Source organism: Balaenoptera musculus, chromosome 19 (assembly GCF_009873245.2).
Source record: "Balaenoptera musculus isolate JJ_BM4_2016_0621 chromosome 19, mBalMus1.pri.v3, whole genome shotgun sequence".
NCBI classification, from domain to species: Eukaryota; Metazoa; Chordata; class Mammalia; order Artiodactyla; family Balaenopteridae; genus Balaenoptera; species Balaenoptera musculus.
Genome location: NC_045803.1, coordinates 47073880 through 47094129, shown reverse-complemented (window position 1 = coordinate 47094129; position 20250 = coordinate 47073880). Strand labels below are relative to the sequence as shown.

At 55.2% G+C, this 20250-nt stretch overlaps 1 protein-coding gene across 5 annotated transcripts in view; it reads right to left on the bottom strand.

Annotated features, from left to right (window-relative positions):
• The window catches only part of VAC14 (VAC14 component of PIKFYVE complex), a 98144-nt gene that overhangs the window by 20433 nt on the left and 57461 nt on the right, over positions 1-20250 (bottom strand). For all 5 annotated transcript variants that reach the window (XM_036834329.1, XM_036834328.1, XM_036834332.1 and 2 more), the window contains one exon: positions 17788-17920. In XM_036834329.1, coding sequence (XP_036690224.1) covers positions 17788-17920 — 133 coding nt within the window. The remainder of the gene's footprint in view (positions 1-17787; positions 17921-20250) is intronic.

Genomic DNA, 20250 nt, shown 5'->3' with positions numbered 1-20250 from the left:
TCAGCTCTAGCCCCCTCTGGCATGTGCCTCTCCCGTCTTCCTGGCTACATTTGGCTTCCACAGGAGATAACAGTCTCCAATTAAGGAGCTAGACTGATTAGTGCCTTTCTGGCCTTCACATCTTCAGTCTGGGAGTTTTATGGAATTTTATGAACTGAGATTGTTTTCTGTAGCTCTTTACAAGTGCCCACTTAAAGGGCACTGAGATAAACGTCAGAAAACAGAACGGCAAGTGAAACACTAATACCTACTGCTGGTAACAAAGAGCAAATATCACAGCAGCCTCACTGCTGAGTCTCTTGGACAATGTGAAGAGATCAGAGTGAAAGGGCTGGGAGGACGGAAGGGTCAACAGCAGAAAGGATGGACAAAGAGAGCGTGGAGGGGACTCCTTTAGTTCTTCGTGGCCAAATGGAAGGGGGGTTTCTCTTATTGGTACCCTCCTCCATCCTGTCAGGAGGCTGAAAAAACTCCTTTTGTGATCAGTCATTTTCAGGGAAATTTAAGATGCATGAAATAGGCTTTTCATCCGAACGCCCCTTTCCAGCCCAGGAAATCTTTATCGGATTAAACGCACGAGAATGAAAAAGGGCTCCAGACGTGACAGTGTCCTGCAGGTGCCTGAGGAATCCCAGGTCTTGGTCACAGAAGAGGCCGCCCTCTGACCCCCAGCAGAGCTGTGCCAGGCAAGGGGCCTGCTGGGGACACACCAGCACCCCATCACCACGCCACTCACTGCCCGTCGAGCAGAGTCTGGATACTGCACACAGAAAACGGGCGATGGAGCTTATCGCTGATGTGGAGGCCTCGGTAAGGGAGAGTGACCCTGAGCCGGTCTGCTTTGGCCTAGAGATTAGAGGGGGCAGTGTCCCAGTGAGCTTGGGATCCTGACGGAGATTCGCTTGCCGAATGACGGGTGACGTGTGAGTGAGTGAAAACAGAGCAAGCTGCAGAACAATTCTGAGTCTGGAATCCTCTGCCGGAAAACCTCAACCTTAACCACAACCAAACAGAATTATACATCTATAAATGCAAAGACAAGGTTTGGAAGGAGATACATGAAACTGAAAGTAGAGGCTACGTCTTGGGGAGGAAGGGGTGGGGAGGGTCTTCTACATTTTGCAGCACATTCTTCTGCATTATTTCAATTTTTATATTACATGGATTAAAATTTCTTTTTAAATAATACAGAAATCATTTAGAAACCTACACATCTGGGGATCATCTTGGACTCCCTCATGGAGATCTCAGAGACGGAGCAGGGGAGATCTGACAATGGAAACAAGCATCTTACAAATGAGAGGATCAACAGCCGGGAAATGATATTTTTAGCTACGGTGGCTCTTTGCTTCAAAGGCGTAGGTTTCATCTAAAACCAGGCAAACCTCCTACAAAGTCTGCCTGTTTGCAAGGAGTGATTAGCATAATACTCCTTTTTGGGAGAAAAGGCCTGGCTCCACTCTGAGACAGGAGTGCCTACTACAGGGGAGGCTTCTCCTGAAATAGAATCCCGGCAGAACAGCGAAGTCTCGTCAATGGAGGTGAAGCCCCTATCTTCCATCAGAGCCAGAAGGCCGCCTCGCACAGAGGGCCTGGGGATGACGCGTGCGATGCAGCCAGGCAGGGTGAGATCTGAGAGATCACAGCTTCGCACGGGGAGGCCTCCCTTCTGGGCTGCTACTTAAATCGCTTTTGTCTCATGCAACCACCTTCTTCCGCTTTTAAGTACAGAGGGTCTGGGGGCTGCCTTTAGAGATGCCCTTTCTGAGGGGAAGGTCAGAGCCAAGTCAAGGCTGAGGAACAGGGACGAACTGGGCAGACGGCAGGCGGGCACCATCGCTGCAGGACTCAGATGATGACATCTCAGGGAGGTGGCCGCCTCTGAGGCTGCTCGTGGCCCTCGAGAGGCGGCTCAGCTGGGGGTGAGCCAGCGCTGCGGCTCCGTGCCACCCTCCGCCCTCCCCAGCCCCGCGGGCGCTCACGCCTGTCCAGGTCTATCCGCCTCTCCTCTCCCAGCCCAGGCCCCCCACTCTCCGCTGCCATTATGCTTGGCCTGTGGGCACATCTCTGATGGCTGTCTTTTCTCTCCTAGAAAACCCCTAGCTGGCTCGGGAAGACTAAACATGTAAAGGGACGTTTGAACTTTTTTCCAAACACCACAAAAATGAAACGAAAGCTGTGACCTTCCAAGAGCTGTAATTACAGATACTCATCTCGGGAGCTGAGCTGGGGACAGATATCACCGGGCAGCTGCTGCTCCATCACACCGGGCCCAGCACCCCATCCTGAGGGGAGTGTGACCTTGGGCTGTGCGGTGGGGCTGGGGGCAGAAAGTGGCGGTGCTGGTGCTATTTCAGGCCTCACTGGCAGGAGTGGGGCACAGGAACGGGAGGGGTGCAGAAAGGGAGGCGCAGTCCCTTCTCCACGGCCCCCTCCCCGTGGGGTCTCCACAGCAGTAAGATCACAGGTCTTCCTGCGGAGGGTCAGGGGACTGGGAAATACTCACAGACGGGGTGCACAGCTGAAGATCTGAGAAACCAATTACCACGCTACTGGGGGTGCCGGGAGAAGCAGAGGGAATTGGACTGGGGCGGCTGCTCAGGCTTCAAGGGCAGGAAGGAAGTGAGGTAACTCCAGGAACCTGCCAACTGTTAGGGCCAGGGGCTACCGGCAGAGGTGGGCAGGGGTCCCGTTCCGGAGAGGGCTCAAAGGAGGCAGGCTTCGTCTGTCAGGAAGTGGACCAGCTCACGTGGGAGGAAAGAAAAAGCTGACTGCTCTCTGGGAACAGCTGAGGCCAGTTGGCTGAATTCACAGGCACCTGGAATTAACTGGCTGAAGAGCCAAACGTGTCAGGGCAGGGATGTCTGGAGCCTCCAGAAGGTTTTAAACTTAGTCCAGATTATCTGCTCACACTGTGGGTCCCAGCACCACTGAACCTTCTAAAATGATGTAGCAGCCAGAGCCCTTGTCAGGCAAGCTTCCTGAGCCTCTCCTTAACCAGCCTTTGTTGTTTGAGGAGGCTAATGGCACAGCTGTAGACAGCGAGCAAGTGTCCCCGCCACCATGAGCCCTGGGCCCCACTTCCTTGCCATTCGCTGGAGCTCAGGGCATGGGGCTCTGGGACCAGCTGCCTCAGGTGTGGCCTCATGAGGCCCTGCAGTCCCCCTGGCTCAGTGCCATCCCAAGGACTCCAGGGTGGCCACGTGTCGGGGTGCCTCTCAGGACTTGTGCACGCCCACAGCAGGTGGAGGGAGTTTTCTGAACCTGCCCAGGCCCTTCAGTGGCTCGCTGGGAATACCTCAGGGCTGCTTGGGCCTGGTCCCAGCCACACTCCCAGCTCCCTGGGGTTGCCCGGGCCCTGGCACCTGGGCTTCTGAGCAGACTCTTCCTACATCAGAAGCACCTTCTCCTCCCACCCTCACCCCCAGCACTTCCTTATCTTTCATGGCTCAGGTAGACAGCATCTCTTTCCAGAAGCTTCCCCAGACCCCTCCATCAGGGCTACACTCCCCAACCCCATGTGCTCCCACAGAGCATCATCGCTACTCGAGTTTGTGACCATCCCTGGGAGGGCAGGGGTGCGCTCTGCCCGCTGCGGTGGCCCAGCGGGCGGGCACTGGGACAGGTCTGCTCAACGACAAACAGCATTCCCTGGCCCTCCAAGGCCGGCAGGGCAGCAGCCCCTTCCCAGGGGAGGGCGGAGCTGGGGATTTTTATCCATCCTCACGGGGGAGGGGCCGAGCGCTTGCTACCGGCAGTTCCAATTCAGAGGCGAGGACTCTTGCCTGGCCTGACAGCTGTGGCCTAATTTCCAGGGCTATACCCAGGCTCCTTAATTTTACCCACTTGGTATTTTTCATTCCTGAAGCACAGGGGATGGAGAGGGATTGGGGATGGGGGAGGTGTGGACAAACGGGAGGGATGAGTGCCGTGGGGCTGGAGGAGTCAGGCATCCCAGGAGGGGCTGTGCAGAGAGGGAAAGGGATGCGGGTGAGGACGGCCAAACTGATTCTTTTTTTTTTTTTTTTAAAAGGAAAAAAAACCAACCACCTAACTTCCAAATCCTACCCCCACGCCCCGATTTTCCTCAGTAAGCATTTTCAACAAGGTCACAAATGCACTGGCTCTATAGATTTTTGGCTCCAAACCACAGCTCAGGCAGCCTTTAACGGCCAATTCTTGGCGTAGCTTCAGCTGAGCCTGAGGAGAGGGAAAACTAGGGCACCTTTATGCTCTGAGAAAACATCGGATCCAGGTCACAGCTTCTTGGTTCTGCTGAAGCTACGGGCACCCCCCGGCCCACAGGCCCGAACTTGAGGACACCCCCGTCCCTGCAGTTCCTCCAGAGCAGGAATCACAACACTGGGGCACACATTTCTTAGTCACTCGTCGTCTGTCTGCCTATGCCACCAGACTGCCACCTCGGTGAAGGCAGGAACCGGCTCTCGGTTCTGTGTGCGCCCAGGGCTGGCGTGGGGCCTGGCACACTGCGGGCGCTCCAGGAACAGCCACGGAATGAACCAGGGGGAGTGAACCTTTGACCCCTGTCCCCCGTCTGGGTTAGCCTGAGCTCTTCCCTGCCCCCCCCCCCAGTGCTCCTGCTACACCTGAGTGTCCCGCCTGTGGACTGTGGTGGCTGGTCCCCGCGTCAGCCTAGCCCAGGCGGGGCACGGGGCAGCGCGAGGTAAATATTTACCGGGGAAAATCAGAGCCTCGGTTCCCTCCTGTGTGAAAGACCTCAGCTGACCCTTAAGGTCCCTTCTGGCCACTCTGAACTGAGCCTAAACTCCAGACCGAGACTCTCCTGGTCTCTCTTCGATCATGGCCTGGGGCCACCATTCTGGGAGCACATGCGTGGGGAGACGGCACGAGTGGCTGTGCTGGGAGGGGCTGGGTCTGAGTCTAACCCCCAGCTCCACACACAATGACACAGCAGACAACTTCTAGTCTCTGGCAAGGTGCGGTGTTGCAAAAGGAAGGAAGCCCTAGAGGAGGGATGAGCTGGAGGCCTAATTCCTCAGAGGCTGCCCTGCTCCCCACCTGCCTGTGCGGTGGTCTCTGGGAAGGTCACTGGGGCGCACACACAGCTCCACCCTCCCCCTGCCCCGCTTCCTGGAGAATCTGGCTGCTGGGAGAGTGGAGAGGGAGTGTCTCTCCTTCCACTGCCGCCGTGGTGGGCCCTCAGTGGGGCCTGCTTCGCACCCCCTTTCGGGCAGCACTGAACCTGACCACAGGGTGGGTGCTGGTTGTGTCTGCCTCCCCGGTGTCCACAGCCTGGGATTCTGGTTTCAGACCCAGTTTCCCACGAACCACGGCTGCTCCTCCTGCGCGGGAGGGTGGGCACACAATCCCGTCCTGAACAATCAGGGCACAGGGACGGGTCCAGTGAGACTCAAGCCCAGCCCCGCGGCTGAAGGCTGGCTGCTGAGGGAGAGGAGTGAGCTGAGAGCTGGGGGTGGCTGTCCTGTCACGGGACAGACGGCCTGCTGGGCACGGGGCTGACAGAGGAGGGAGAAGAGCCTGCTGTGGAGGCGAGCAGGTGAGACGGAGGCCTGAGGACACCAGGAGGGTGCTAGCTGCGGACGTGCCAATCCTGGTCCCTGACTACACAGCACCTTCATTTTTTTCAACATAAGCGTGAGAATTGGTTTTCTGTCACATGCGCTCAAGAGTCCTGACTGGGCAGCTCTGAACAGGGTGGGGTCTTGGCGGGGGGGGGGTGGGGGGCGAAGGGCAGAGGAAGGGGGACGCCTGGGGGCAAGTCTTAGTTTGCTCAATGGCTTTCTCTCTTACTCTTCCCTAGAAAACAAGAGAAAGTGACAGTCAACCCCAGAGCATCTGCTTTCCAGGAGCTGAGGCTGAGGGAGCGGCAAGGGCCTGGGAAGGGGGTGAACGGGGGCCAGGCCAGCTCCAGGACCGCCAACCCACCCGCCCGCGGGCTTCCTGACTCTGACACGCACAGAGAGAGGGTGGATGCTTCTCTTCACAATGACTGTCACAGTCGCTACCGGGACACCTCCTGCACAGCTACCAGGTGCAAGACACTCTTCTGAGTACTTTTGTGTAACATCGTTTAACCTCCCGAGGATCAGCAGATCACGATGGTGACCGTCCCCATTTTTCATACGAGAAAACTGTGCTCAGGAAAGCTGCCACGTGGGAGCCCCTTTCCTCTGAAGAGCTGCTGCTCCCCACTCCACTTGGGGTTCTGTCAGGGCTGCTGCTTGCAGCGCCCTGCCACCACCTCCCCTACCACAGGGGACACATGACCCCATGGGAACCAGCCAGAGCTCCCCCGGAGCACAAACAGCAGGGGCATGATGGCCACGTGATGTGGTGACCTCGTCTCCGCCCCCGGAAGAGACCAAAGCAGTGAGGCTGACCTCAAACAGAGGCCAAGAAGACAGGCGGCACCACAGGAAGATGCTGGGTTCCTGGGCCTCGCAGCCCTCCGCCTTGGTCTGGCTACACAGGCCAGTCAAGCCCCCTTGCTCGTACTGGTGCCTTTGACCTGGGTTCCCACCTCCTGCTGACCACCATAGTTAGATAAGCGGTTCCCAACTCCAGGCTGCAGACCTCCACTGGCCTGGCTGCACCAGAAGCCCCTGGGATTTAGCTGGGTGGGGGGATGGAGAGGGAGTGGGAATCTTTGCGTAAGCAGGCTGGGCTAGGTGGTCTCCAAGACCCCGTCCAGAGTGAAGATATAATACCTTTTTAGGTGGATTGTACTCAGTGTCCAGCTCACTGGGAGTGCTTACCAGAAACAGGCAGCTTTATGGTTAGTTTCATGAGCTCCTAATCCCCTGAAAAAGCAGCACAAACCATGAAAATTGCTGAGAAGAAAAACTGGTCACCTGGACTACATTAAAAATAAAGAACTTCTGTTCAACAAGAGACACTTTTAAAAGGGTGATAAGGCATGCCACGGAGTAGGAGGAGATAATTATAGTACACACATTGGAGAAAGACTTGCATCCAGAATATGTAAAGAACTTCCACAAATCAATAAGAAAGGCACCAAAAACCCAATGGGGAAATGACTGGAACAGGCTCATTGCAAAAGGCAAAAAGTGATGAGAAGTTCTTTACCTTTGCTAGTCTTCAGGGAAATGCAAATGAAAACTACAGGTGATACCACCACACACCTACAGGAAAGGCTAAAACCAAAGACCGATGATATCAAGTGTTGGTGAGGATGTGAGCAACGGGAACTCTCACACCGTGGATGAGAGTGGAAATTGGTGCAGCTCAGACAATATCGATCAAAGCTAAACACATGTATGGTCCCTGATCCAGCAATCCCTAGGTATTATCTGAGAGAAACGTACACGTATATTCACCAGGAGACATGTGAAGGGATGCTCATGGCAGCACTATTCACAATAGTGCCAAACTGAAAATAACCCAAATGCCCATCACTAGCAGAATGTGTAAATGAGCCACGGCATCTTCACACAGTGGGGGACTTGACAGAAACGTGAACTACTGCTACATGGGACACAGGTGAACCTCACAAACACGAGGTGGGTCAAAAGAAAGTTTACAGTTTGTAAAAGAGCACAAACTACGTGATTCCATTTATATAAAGTTCAAAAAACCAGGTTAACAAAAAAAAAAACCCCAAAACCCAAAACCCAAAACCAAAACAAAAAACCAGGTAAACGATTGTACAGCGTTAGAATTCAGGCCAGTGGCTACTTTGGGGAGGAGGGTAGGGGTGGTAACTGGGAGGAGACATGAAAGGGACCTTTGGGTGCTGGAAATGCTCTACTTCTTGATCTGAGTGCTCGTTACATGGATGTAGACAATTAGCGAAAGCTAACCGAACTGTAGTACACTTACGATTTGTGTACTTTTATATAGTATGTTGTTAATACACAATTTAGATTCAAAAAAGGCGTTGTGGAAATTGGGGCATGGAGGGAGGAAAGGCTGCCATGGTGGCCTGATCAGGAGAAGGAAAAGATGGATCTGGGGCACTGAAGCAAAAAGTGTTAAGCTTACGTGGTTAAGAAAGAGAGAGGGTTTTGCCAAAGAGATGGTAAAACGGCGCAGAAAACAAGTCAGAACTTCTGGGGACACAGGAGGCCACGAGTTTACTGATGACAAGGCTGAGGGTGAAGTGGAGACACGAGCGCCATTATTAGGCTAAAGCAGCAGCTCTCTGGGGGAGCAAAACAAGGAGGCTCAGATGGCCCCATGTTCGGGAAACTGGTCACGTGTGAGAGCTGGCACTGCGGCGCGTGACCGTGACCGCAGCCCGGGCAGGGGGTGCGGCCGGTGGAAACGGAGAAAGAGATGCAAAACTTCACGCTTAGGAAAGCGGCTTCTGAAAGGGAAGAGGGAGAGGCAAGGCTCGAAACAGACAGCACGGGATGCTCGACAGAGGACTAGAAAAAAATGAGAGATGACTCAGGATTGTACTTGAAATCCATCTCAGCTCAGCTTCAGAGACAGAGAGAGGCCAATGTGGGTGATGTGAGCAACTGTGATAAACCAGAAGGAAAAACAAATGATCTGGGTGTGGGGGGGAGACTTGTCCTCTTGAGCAAGAGTCAAAACAGAGATTTAGACCAAGAAAGTCACTGTCCTAGTGCCAGGCAGTTCCAATGAGATTATGTAATCTAAATATAGACCAGAAATGGGACAGGATAATGGCCGGGCAGGAGTCTGGAGGGCCCGGGGCCTAGAAGGAAGACAGGGAAGGATCCGCAGACTTACTCGGTGTCTCACTTCTGAGAGGTGACAGGCAGCAGGATGAGAGCCCTGGGAGAGGACGACGAGGAGGAGGGCACATCAGGACGGGTCTTGGTGGGGATTTTCTGTGGGTCAGTGACTCTGGGCAAAAGGGAGGCGCCACGAGAGAACATAGCTTCTTTCCAATGAGGCTGAGGAAAAGCAAGTCCAGACTGGAAACTGGGCAGTTTTCCCAAATGGCCTCCAGCACCCAGTCTGGAAGACAACCAAGAACCTCAGCTCTGGGATCTCTAGATGGTACACAGCACCCCCATGGAGATGTCCTAAGACATGGGGTGAGGGAGCTGGGGACAAATGTTCTGGTGCTACAGAGACACAAAGATTTTAGGATGACAGCAACAGACGCAAAGCCCATGCTCTCCTGGGAGCTGAGGCTGCATACTTGTAAAGAGAGTTCCATTATCCACTTTAGATCCCAAGGGCCTCTTCCGTGGGCCCTCACAGCCCGGGTTACAAAGCACCCTTTCCCATGGACTGTACGCTACTTCACGTGGGCTTGTGCTCACCGTCTGAGGCTGAATTCAGCGCCAAGGTCCCCCCAGGCCAGGGCCACTGCAAGGTGTCACCATCACACGCGCTCAGAGACGGGAACTCTCCTTCCATGTGGAAGGGGCAGCTGGTCTGACGGCCTTTCACAAACCGCATGTGATGGAAACCTTTCTGTGTTATTTTTCTGACGATGGGGGTGGCGGGGGGAAGTGGGTGCGCGTGTGCCTGTGATCTTTGTGGCCACCTGCTAAAAGAATACCCTTGTGGGGAGAGAGGGGGGAGGACCACACAGGGGCCTCCCAGGGCACCCACGGTGAAAAGGTTGGGTTAAAAGGATGAAGTAGCAAAAAAAAAAAAAAAAAAAAAGAAAAAGGATGAAGTAAAGAGCTTCCTGAGAACCACGTTCTACGACCGACAAACAGGACACATTTCTGTAACTGCTGTTCCAGGAGTTTAAAAGCACTTTTAAGCTAAGGACGCCCACTTATCTTTCCTGGCTCGGATGCAGCCCAACTCCAAGGAGGCAGGAGGATGGAAGTGACCTCTAGGGGCCAATTCCAAACCTGACGATATTTTAAGTTGCTACATTATGATACCCAGCAGCTACTTGCTAATTAACCCAGCTGTCTGACTTACCAAGGTCAAAGCTTTGCTAGTTTCCTGGCATCCTTAGGTAAAGTATAAACAGGTCCAGAGACAACTGCAGATTCCAAAACCTCTAGAGCTTCAGAAAGAAATTCACTGTCAAGCTCTCAGCCCCTGGCAACAGGGCCGGGGAGCTGAGGCTTCTCGGGTGTATAGACTACAAAGAAAGTGCTTTTAACTGGAGGCTGGAAAGGGCCCCGCAGGTGCCACCACCCATGTGAGGAGTCTTTGGAGGCCTTTTAAGGCCTCCCATGCAGCAGGTGCGGGATGGCTCCCGAGTCCTCCCCCCACCACAGCTGCTCCTGGACGTGGGGGCAAACGGCTGGCTCTGTGGGTCACCTGGCCTCCCCGTGCCCAGCTGGCCCGTGACCCCTAACCTCCCACAAGCCCTGCTCGACGCGAGTGGATCCCTGGCCTCCTTCCAGCCCCTGCTTCCATCAGCAGCCCCTCCGCCCACAGGGGATCTGGGAGGACCCTGGAAACGTGGGGCCACTTCCCTCTAAAGCTCCCCAGACTTCCAGAGCACGCTGCACGGGGGTCCCTCTGGCCAGCACTTCCTCTCCTCCCACCTCCCGCCTGGCTGCACCTAGTTAATCCCAGCCTGGCCTAGCAAGGCTTATCGCACGTGGCTCCCATATTCCAGAAGAAAATACCTCAGTTCTTGCAGGGAGCGTCAGTGTGTATGACAGTAGGCTCTACAGGGACAGCAGGGGGACTGCCTGCAGGAGAGAGAGCAAAGCCACTGGCTGCCCCCAGCCCTCCCTGCCACCCCTGGGTCACAGATGGTTCTATGAGGTGCTGGGATGCTGGCACTTTGCCATGCATTAGGGAACAATGGACATGGGCCGGGCTGGGCTCTCTGGGCGGCCTGCACTTTGCACCTCCCAGGGACATCTCTTCACGTTTGAGGGCAGGGCTTTCTTGCAGGCAATCTTCTCTGGCATGTCAGATCGGGCTGCCCTGCCATTCACAGGTACTCAGCATTGTCCCAATTCGGAGATCAGAGCCAAGAGCTGGTTGTGCAAAGCAGCTTCTGCCACTCACTCCCTTTGCTGTCCTGCATCTCAACAAAAGCACCTTGGCCCCTGGAGAAGAATGACCGGGGAAGGCTCCAGAAGATTCACACAAGGAACTGGGCAGACTGACTTAAAGCTGACAGGAAGAGAAGCTTCTTCTGAGAGGGAAGTAAGAAATTACTCGAAGCAACCCTCCAGCCCTGTTCAATGTTCTGTCTCCTTCCCCTCAGCTGGGGACCCCAATCAACACGGCTACAACTGATGAAAGACCCAAATCCGCCTGCATTCTGGGGAGGGGGATCAGGGCCTGCTTCCACAGACAGACTTAGGTTGGTGCGTGTCTGTCACAGCAATTTGTTTTTATTCTGAGCAAATGAACGCAATCCATTAAAGGGGCGAGAGGAAGACAGCCGAGCGGGGCCTCTCAGCAGCTCTCTCCGCAGGCTGGGGGCCAGAAGCGAAGCTGCTTTTCTAAAATGCCATTTGAACAGGGATCTGGGTCTTGCCACTTTACTCGATTCATCTTTCATTAGCACCAGCACAATGGGCTTTTGGGGACCCAACCGATGCCCCCTGGCATGCAAGGTGGCACGCAGAAAGAGACAGGGGAAAGGGGGTGCCCCCGACGCAGATGAACTCCAGAGGCCGGGTGGATACAGAGACCGAGGGGGGCGGAGCTGGGGTCGGCAAGGATCTGTGGCGTTCGCTGCCCTAGCCACAGGGGCTGTTTGACCCCCCGCCAAGGAACAGACAAGAACAGCAAAGTGGAATTTCCCAATTAGGGCATGAAAGAGAGCTTCTTCTCTTGAGCCACCGTGCCCCACTCCCGCCCTGCAATTAAAAACAAGTCCAGGGGCTTCCTAGCCCCACCACCCACCTTAGCGGCCAATCAATTCCTCACTCGCCCGCCCCCAACACAGGGCTCTCACACAAAGCCGGGGCACTGGGGGAGGGGAGGGCAGGCTTAGCAGGGGTGCATATTAGGGACTCTGGGCCTTGGCTGAACTGGAGAGGCTGCCAGGCCTGTCTGTGTCAGAGGCAAGAGGAGGACCGGAAGGAACCAGAAACCTTATCGCGGGGCTCTCTGGGTCGGGGTCTCGTGGAAGAAGCCTCGTGACGGCTCCCCCGTCTCTCACTTGGACCCCCACCTGCACCTCATCTTGGGGGCTTCCTTTCTCCGGGGAGGGTGCTCGGCCACCATGGACGGGGCTGGATGGGGATGGAGCCCTCGAGTTCACAGCACAGTCACTCGTTGAAAAGAAAGCATTCTCTGGCAAGTCCTCTTTGCAAGGCAGCAGGGAGGAAGGGGAGGGGGAAAGGCACAGCTGATTAAGCCGAAGGACGGCTGGTCAGAGGGCCGCACTGGCTGGCAGCGTGAGCGTCCTCAGCCTCGCTGCCTTCCCAGCACAGAAGCAGGCCTTGTAAAGATCACAGCTGTTGGATTACGCTGGAGTTCATATCACAGTCTATCAAAGAGGCTGCATTTTCTCCCTCCTCTCCTTTTCTACTGAGTATAGTGGAACGGTTCGTGGGAAAACAAGCTCTGTGCTTGTTCTGTCTGCACTGGCGGTGGGGGGGGGGGCGGGGGGAGAGGCCAGAGGAGGGAAATGTACACGAACACCCACTTGGGGCCGAGTTGTTTTAGCGGTGCCAGGGCCAGGCCGCTGGTGGGCGCCCTGGGTGTCAGCGCAGCAGGCCTGGCGCTCAGGGGCCAGCTCTCGGCACAGAAGGTTCAATTCTTTCACCCTCTCCCGGCTCTGGTTTCCCCTCCCCACAGACCACTGTGGGAGGCCGAGGCCGCATCATGAGGCAGAACAGCAAGCTCCCCTGGACCAAGCCGTGCGGAGCACTGTAACACGCAGGGTCTTATGTAACCCTCTCCGCAAAACGACAGGGCAGGCACAATTATCTTCGTCTTACAGTCAAAGCAAAACGGGCTTGGAAACAGGTCACAGAGTTAAAAACTAGAGGAACTGGGATTCGAACCCAAGGCTGTTTGACTCGAGAAGCTCCCCTTTTAATCCAGCTCCTGAGTGCCTGTGGCATCTGCCGACTCCTGTGGAGCCTTGGGGAGGGGGCGTGGGTGTGGGCAGGGCTGGGGTGGCATCTGCCCGTGTCCCCCTCTTCCCTCCCTCAGTCCCTGCAGCCGGGAGAAGGGCCTGGGCCCGGAGTGGGTCACAGCAAGTCTGGCTTGGTTTTGGAGTCACTGGCTTCCCCAAACTCAACATGCCTCTGAACTGTTACACCCACCAGAGAGTGAGGCCACATGGACACAGAGAGGATGTCCAACCCACGCAGGGGCCTGGCTGGAGTTGGGGGCCCTACTCCCACGCCCCACGGAGGTGCAGCCTGGGAAAGCCGAGTTGGGGGAAACACCCCGGGGCCTGAGGAGAGTCATGCATCTTCCTCAAGGCCAAGACCCCCCACCAGACGTTTGTCCTCAAGAACTCTGGATGCCTTTGTCCTTCTATAGACAGTAGCCGTTCCTGGACCCTGAGCTAAACACACTACTACAGAAACAATGGCTCTTCATTTGTTTGCCAGAAGAATCTCTTTCCTTTCTCTGCTCAATCTTGGGGGTTAAGAGGAGCAACTTATAGCTGGCTTAACACCAGAAGAAGGGGGTTAAGAATCATTTACTGTGTTTTTTTTCTCTTTTTAAAATTTTTTTGGCTGCGCCGCACGGCATGTGGGAGCTTAGTTCCCCGACCAGGGATTAAACCCATGACCCCTGCAGTGGAAGCATGGAGTCTTAACCACTGGACCGCCAGGGAAGTCCCTGCTTCTCGCTCTCTTTTTTTTTTTTTTTTTTAAGTTTTTCATTTACTGTGTTTCTTATCAGGCCTGTGGCTTCTTCTCAGCCTGCATGTATCACTATTATGCTCCTCTTTAAAGCCACCAGCAGAAAATAAGGAAATGAAACGAAAGGCAGGTGGGCAGGCTGACACTCCGAGGGCTGGGCCCCCAGTGAACCTCTGCTGAAGGGCCTCAGCCCGTCTGGCCACGGGAAGGAGGAAGGCACACGTCTTCAAGGCCTCCTCCACATCGGATGCTGGGCTGTGCTCACCCTGAGAACCCAGACTGGGTGGCGTGGCACGCTGGCTTAGCAGGTAGCCGCCCCACAGAGCTGGTGTGGCCCAGAGGAAGCTGTAGCTCGAAATGACAGGGGCTGGTGCTGCTTCAGGGGGAACGGCAGGCTGGACTAATGAAGCGAAGGACTAGGAGGGACAACAAATGTGAGGGGCCCAGTCACAGGTTCCTTCTGTCCAGCCCACTGGGTTCTTTGCCCAGGGCTAGGAGACCTCTGCGGCCCGTGCGGGGTGGGAGTGAGGCGTGCCCTGGAGGCCAGGCGCCATGCCCACTGAGGCCCCAGTGTGGTGCACGGGGAGTGTGAGCCCTGGAACAGAGAGCGACTGCCATGCTGGATACTGAGCCCCAGAAGGACGAGCAGGGAGGACCCTCTGAGGAGCTGGGAGCCAGGCGGTCCTGGTCTGCAGGCTGCGCAGGGCTCCTCAAGGCACCTGGCTCGGCACGCTCTCACAGAAGGGACAGAGGGGCAGCTGCAAAATTAGCAGAGTGCAGCGGTCTGCAGCCCAGCTCCAACCGAGCCAGGCAGGCACGCGGCTTCCTCTCATTTCCCTCCTGCAACATGAGGATTCTCATCAGCCTAGGATGCCTGGGAGACACTGCAAAGCAAGCGAAGCCTCACTGTCCTAGAGGCTGTGAATGGGAACGTGGCAGCAGCTCACGGAGCCTCGGCCCTAGCGGGCGGAGGGAGCGCCCACGCACACGCTCACACACACCCATGCGCACGCACGCTGCCCGCACTTCTGCCCGGTGCCATCTGGGGATAGTGCCGACTCCCCGAGCGCCCTCTCCCCAGGCCCCTGACAGGGCACGTGAGGCTGACAGAGGATAGAAAAACCCATTACAGCCCAGTTCTCCAGAGAGGAAACTAGCTACAAATTCCTTTTTCAAAGGCCTTTCTCTCCACTGGTTTCCTAAAAGTCTTCCAGGCAAGGAGGGCTCATCAAAAGAGCTGACACCTCTACAATTTGGAAAGCCGCACGAAGCTAACCGTCACTCGTGTGGGAAGAGTCCGTCATTTTCCTGGTAGGGGGTCTCTTCAATCCCCAACCGTCCAACTTGATGTGAAAAAAAAAAACCATGGAAACCTTCCTCTTTTGGCAAGTGACGATAAGAATCCATTTCTGTCGCTCTGTAACCGTGGCTGTCACCCGGGATGATTCTGCCCCCCCCAGGGGACCTTTGGCATTGTCTGGAGACGTTTTTTGATTGTCCCAGTTGGGTGGGTGACGGTGCTACTGGCATCCAGCGGGTCGAGGCTGGAGACGCGGCTCCACACCCTACAGCGCGCAGGACAGCCGCTGCCACAAAGAATTGTCCGGCCCCAGATGCCAACGGTGCCGCCGCTGAGAAACCCTGCCCTGTGAGAGCTCAGGAAAGCAGAGGGTGGTGACACCACCCCACCACCACCGGGACGCCTTTGGGGGGTCTAGACCATCGGAAGCCCCTTCCTCCCGATGGGCAGGGACTCGTGGTCCTGCTGTTTGTCCTTCTGGCCAGGCAGGGCTGTCCCCTCCTGAGACTCTACCCTTCGGGCTGTTCCCCAGGGTGGCCTCAATGCCACCCTCTGCCTGGAGCTGGGGCCCCGTGGCTCCTCCACCCGCCGCCAGCGCCACACAGGCAAGCCCTGGGCCTGCTCCGCCCATTTCCTTGTCTCCCACGCCTTCAGCTCACCCCGTGCTCAGCAGGCTCCCCCACGCCCTCCAGCCGGCCCTCTTCCGGCCTCCTCTCCCCTCGCTGCCTCCTGACATCCCCCTCTTTCCTCTGCTTCCTTCTACCTCTTGGGCCCCTCTCCTCAGCCTCCTCTCCCAGCTTCTCCAGACCCAACCATTGCACACTGGAACTCTGAAGGGCCCGGCTCCGGGCGGCCTTCCTTCGCTCTGACCACTGACCATTCTTAGTCCCTAGGAGTGAAATCCACAAGGTAGAATTATCTAGAATGGAACCCCGCACAGTGTTCAGTAAATATCTGTTGAATGAATGGATAAGAGAGTGAATGAATGAATGACTGCCATCAACCTCCAGATTTGTATCGTGGGCCTAGATCCCTCCTTTGAGAGGCAGACATAGCAATGTCTTCAATGTCTTTCCTTTGACGTTCCCAAAGCTATTTAAAACCCTTCCCTCCCTGCTCCTCTTCCGGGGCTCCCACCTCAGGGACAGCTACCACTATCTACCCTGCTGCTCACACCACAGTCCTGGCCGTCCCCCCCAACTCCCTCTCTCCTCCCTCCCTCCCTCATGCAATTCATCACCAATCAACATACTTCTTACTGATTCTTGCATCGCACTGCACTGCTTCTTCCCATCCCCCTACCAAGCTGCCACCTTGGACAACAGCCTCCCACCTGGTCTCCCACACATCCACCCATTCTCTCCCAGCAGCACAGTAATCTGTAAAAACAGCAAACTGGGGCTTCCCTGGTGGCGGAGTGGTTGAGAATCCGCCTGCCAATGCAGGGTACACAGGTTCAAGCCCTGGTCCAGGAAGATCCCACATGCCGCGGAGCAACTAAGCCCGTGCACCACAACTACTGAGGCTGCACTCTATAGAGCCTGCGAGCCACAACTACTGAAGCCCACGCGCCTAGAGCCCGTGCTCTGCAGCAAGAGAAGCCACTGCAATGAGAAGCCCACGCGCCGCAACGAAGACCCAACGCAGCCAAAAATAGAAATTAATAAATAAATAATTTATATATAATTAAAAAAAAGCAGCAATCTGGTCACACCATCCCCCTGCTCAAGCCCATTCAGCGGCTTCCCGCTGACCTCTGGGTAAGGGCCCCAGTCCTTAGTCCAGCTCACACGGCTGAGCCCCTCCCCCCTCGCCTTCTGGTTTACAGCAAAATGAACTCTCCAACCTCCTTCCTGCCTTGAAGCCTCTGTGCAGGGTGGACCCTCCGCCTGGAATTCTCCTTCAACTCCCTGACCCCCAGATGGCCCTGATCAGGAGCCCCCCAACTCCTGGGACATTAGTCTAGTCTGCTCCCTGAGCACCCTGGATGGCTTTACTAACCTCCGTCGCCCCAGAGGTTCTGATTTCACTGGTCAGGGTGGAGCCCAGCCATCACCTTCTTCTTCAAGCCTCCTTGGTGACCTAACATGCAGTCAGGGCCAAGAACCACTGCTGTAGAGTATCTAGGGTCACTCAGACTATTCTGGGAAACTCCTCTGCCTGGCTTTGTGGGGAGCCTGAAGAAATCTGTGCCCCCTTTAGATTTCTGTTGGCCTGAAGGTCACTCTCCTGGTGACCCTGCTCCTTGGAGCCAAGCAAGAGGCAAAGGGCCAGACCTGGCCATACTGCTGGTGGTGACAGTTCTGGAGACCTCCAGGGACTGGGGCTGGTGCCCTGGGACTGTCCGGGGCTGGGCTCACACAGCACAAGAACCTGGCTCCGCCAGAGCCACTGCTGCCACCAGCTGTGGCCAAACGGTGTGTTGACAGCTGGGCACCCAGCACAGCCAGGTTCATGCTCTGTCTGGCTCACCTCCTTTTCTCCCTGAAGATTCCCACAAGAGTGGTCAATGACAGGATATTTAGCCTCAAGGAAAGCTGTCTCAACAAGTGAAAGACGATTTCATTTGTTCGAAAAATGGTGACATCGACCTAACCCATGTCAGTAGCACCAGCAACCTGGTGTGAAGGGGGAACCTTCTTTGTTTCTTTTAAGAGCTCAAAGGTCAGGGAAAGGAGGAGAGAGGAGTGGAAGAGAAAATGGTTGCCTTGACCCCTTGCATGGTATGAGAATGAAAAGCCGAGGCTGTGGGAGCACAGAAGGTACGCGGAGGCTAACCTGATGATGAAGCCGCCTCTGACCTCCAGAAGCTTCCGTTCACTGCTGAACCTCTTGAGAAGGTTGATCATGAACTTGTAAAAGTAGGAGTTCATGGTCGGAGTCGAAGGAGAACACTCCAAGCCTTTGGTACCTATAGAGAAAGGGACAGAGCCGGGATTTATTCTACGTGTCCACAGAATATAAACAATTATCAACGCCAAAACGGTGGGGGAAGAGTCTCTGTGTAACAGGATGAGGGAACACCTTCAATCAAGGGCCACGTTGGCAGCAAAAAAGCCAGGACCAAACAAGTGTGCACAAGCTGATACAACTCTGCTTACTGCAAAAAGCACCCACTTCCCTGTCCACCCCTCCAGCTGACCCCCCATCACTTAGTGAACACCTCCTACGTGTGAGACCGGCTGCTAGGTGCCAGAAATTTTTGGAAAAAAAAATTTTTTTTTACTCATTATCCTAATAAATAAAATACAGTTGGGCTTTGTTTGACTGGTTAAGAGCAAATGGCAAGTCAAAGAGAAGAAAGAGAGAAGGCAGACACACAACCTCAATGGTCCATGAAGCCGATAGATCCTGCAAGGCAGAAGCCATACTCCCTTCCCGCCGCTGCTTAAGAATAAGTCAGTTATGCACACAGCCACCAGGGTGAAGACAGCACACACCGACAAAATGTGACCAAGCGTTTCCATCTGCACCCAATGTTTTGAAATCAGAGATTTTTCCTCATCTTCAGGCAAAGACGCTCTTTTAGAGTAGTACTTTGAAGACCCTGAGCTGGCTTTACAACCAGAAGCGCACTCGAGATCTCCCTCTTATGTGTACCAGCTGAAAATACACTGAAAGCCAGATACAGCCCTCACCCCACTGTCCCTGCAACCCCGTCCCAGCCCCAGCCCTGCACATGGTCCCCTCTGTAAGGCCTCCGGCGCGGAGGGGACGAGGGCGGGGCTGACACAGTGCCTGGGTGATCCCAATGTAGTGTGTTCATACACCCCTTGGGATCTCCCCCCGTCCTTCCTTTCTGACACATGATGACCTCAACAGCACTGCTGGAAAGAGGTGTCAGTGATGTTAGGACTCCTCATTCCATCTGCCTGAGGCATTAACAGGACATCTGATTTAAAAAAAAAAATAGCCGTTTAACTTAGATATAATTCATATACCATAAAGTTCACCCTTTTAAAGCGTACGATTTAGTGAAACAGGCAGCGTGGGGGGGGGGTCTCTGGGAATCAAGCTTGGCTGTGCAAGGAGTATCAGCTCCCAGAAGCATCAGCCTAAAGCACAAAACAGGAACGTGTGGAACCGTCGTCCAGAGCACTACAAGTGAGCCTTACAGAGGAGCCCCTACAGGCTGACTTCATCAGATGCCAGGAAGCAGCAGTAAAACCTTCTCCCAGGAGTTCTGTCGTTTTGCTGAACTCAGTCTTCCTTATGTCCTCGCGTGGTCCTTACGGGGAAGAGTGGTTGGGAACTGGAAAAGGTGTTTCCTGTTTTGTTTTTCCTGGCTGTGAATTACTCTATGAGGATTCCTTACCAGGAACCACACCTTCAAAATACTGTCCTCTCTCCTGAGCCTCTTCTACAGCTCCTGTGAACCGTGCACGGGGTGAGAAGCCAGTTCAAGGACAGGCCTCGTTGAATTTCTTGTTGTTTGCAGTGTGTTGTTCTGGGTCCCTGTCCAGAAGAGCCTGGCCCAGGCAGTCCTGAGTGACTCTGGAATGGCAAACAGTCTCTGCTCCCTGCCCAGAGGGGCTGTTTGCAGAATCGAGTGTCACATTCTCACAGATCGAGTTACCTCAGGCCCAGCGGGGGCTGATCTCCAAAGAGGTGGCCGCAGATACAGCTGCTGAGGCAGTCTGGCTGCCTCTCAGCCCCTTGTCCCCATCCCCACACTTGAGGACGTGTATTCTGCCCCCACGGTGGCCTGGCTGGAGGGCAGAGGCTCCCCCCGCGCCCCCCAGTGGAGCTGTGTGTGGACTGGAGCCCAGCTCCCTGCGGCCTTCTCTTGGGTGCTCGTTCATGATGACTCCTTAGGTCCCTGTCCCCTTCTAGTTTCTGTATGTACACCTCTGTCCCACCCCATTTCCAGGATTAGATTCCAAAGGACAAAGGGACCAAAACGGGGACCGACCATAAAGAAATCCTCCCCACCTGGGGCCACAAGTCTCCAGTCTCCAGGGACTGGGTGTCTTGGGCAGGCACTGGGGAGGGGTGCTGGGTGGTTCTGTCCCTACAGGGGCAGTGGGAAGCATCAAACATGGTGTTTTAGAGCTTGGCTTGGGAGTCCATCAGACCTGGGTTCAGATCAGATCTCCTCTCAACCGCTTACTAGCTGTGCAACTCCAGAATTGCAAGTCTCTTACCCTCTCTAAGCCTCAGTTTTCTCATCTGTAAAGTGGGGGCAATAAGAGCCCTCATTAAACGAGACAAACATGTAACGTACCTGGCCTGGGGCTTCCT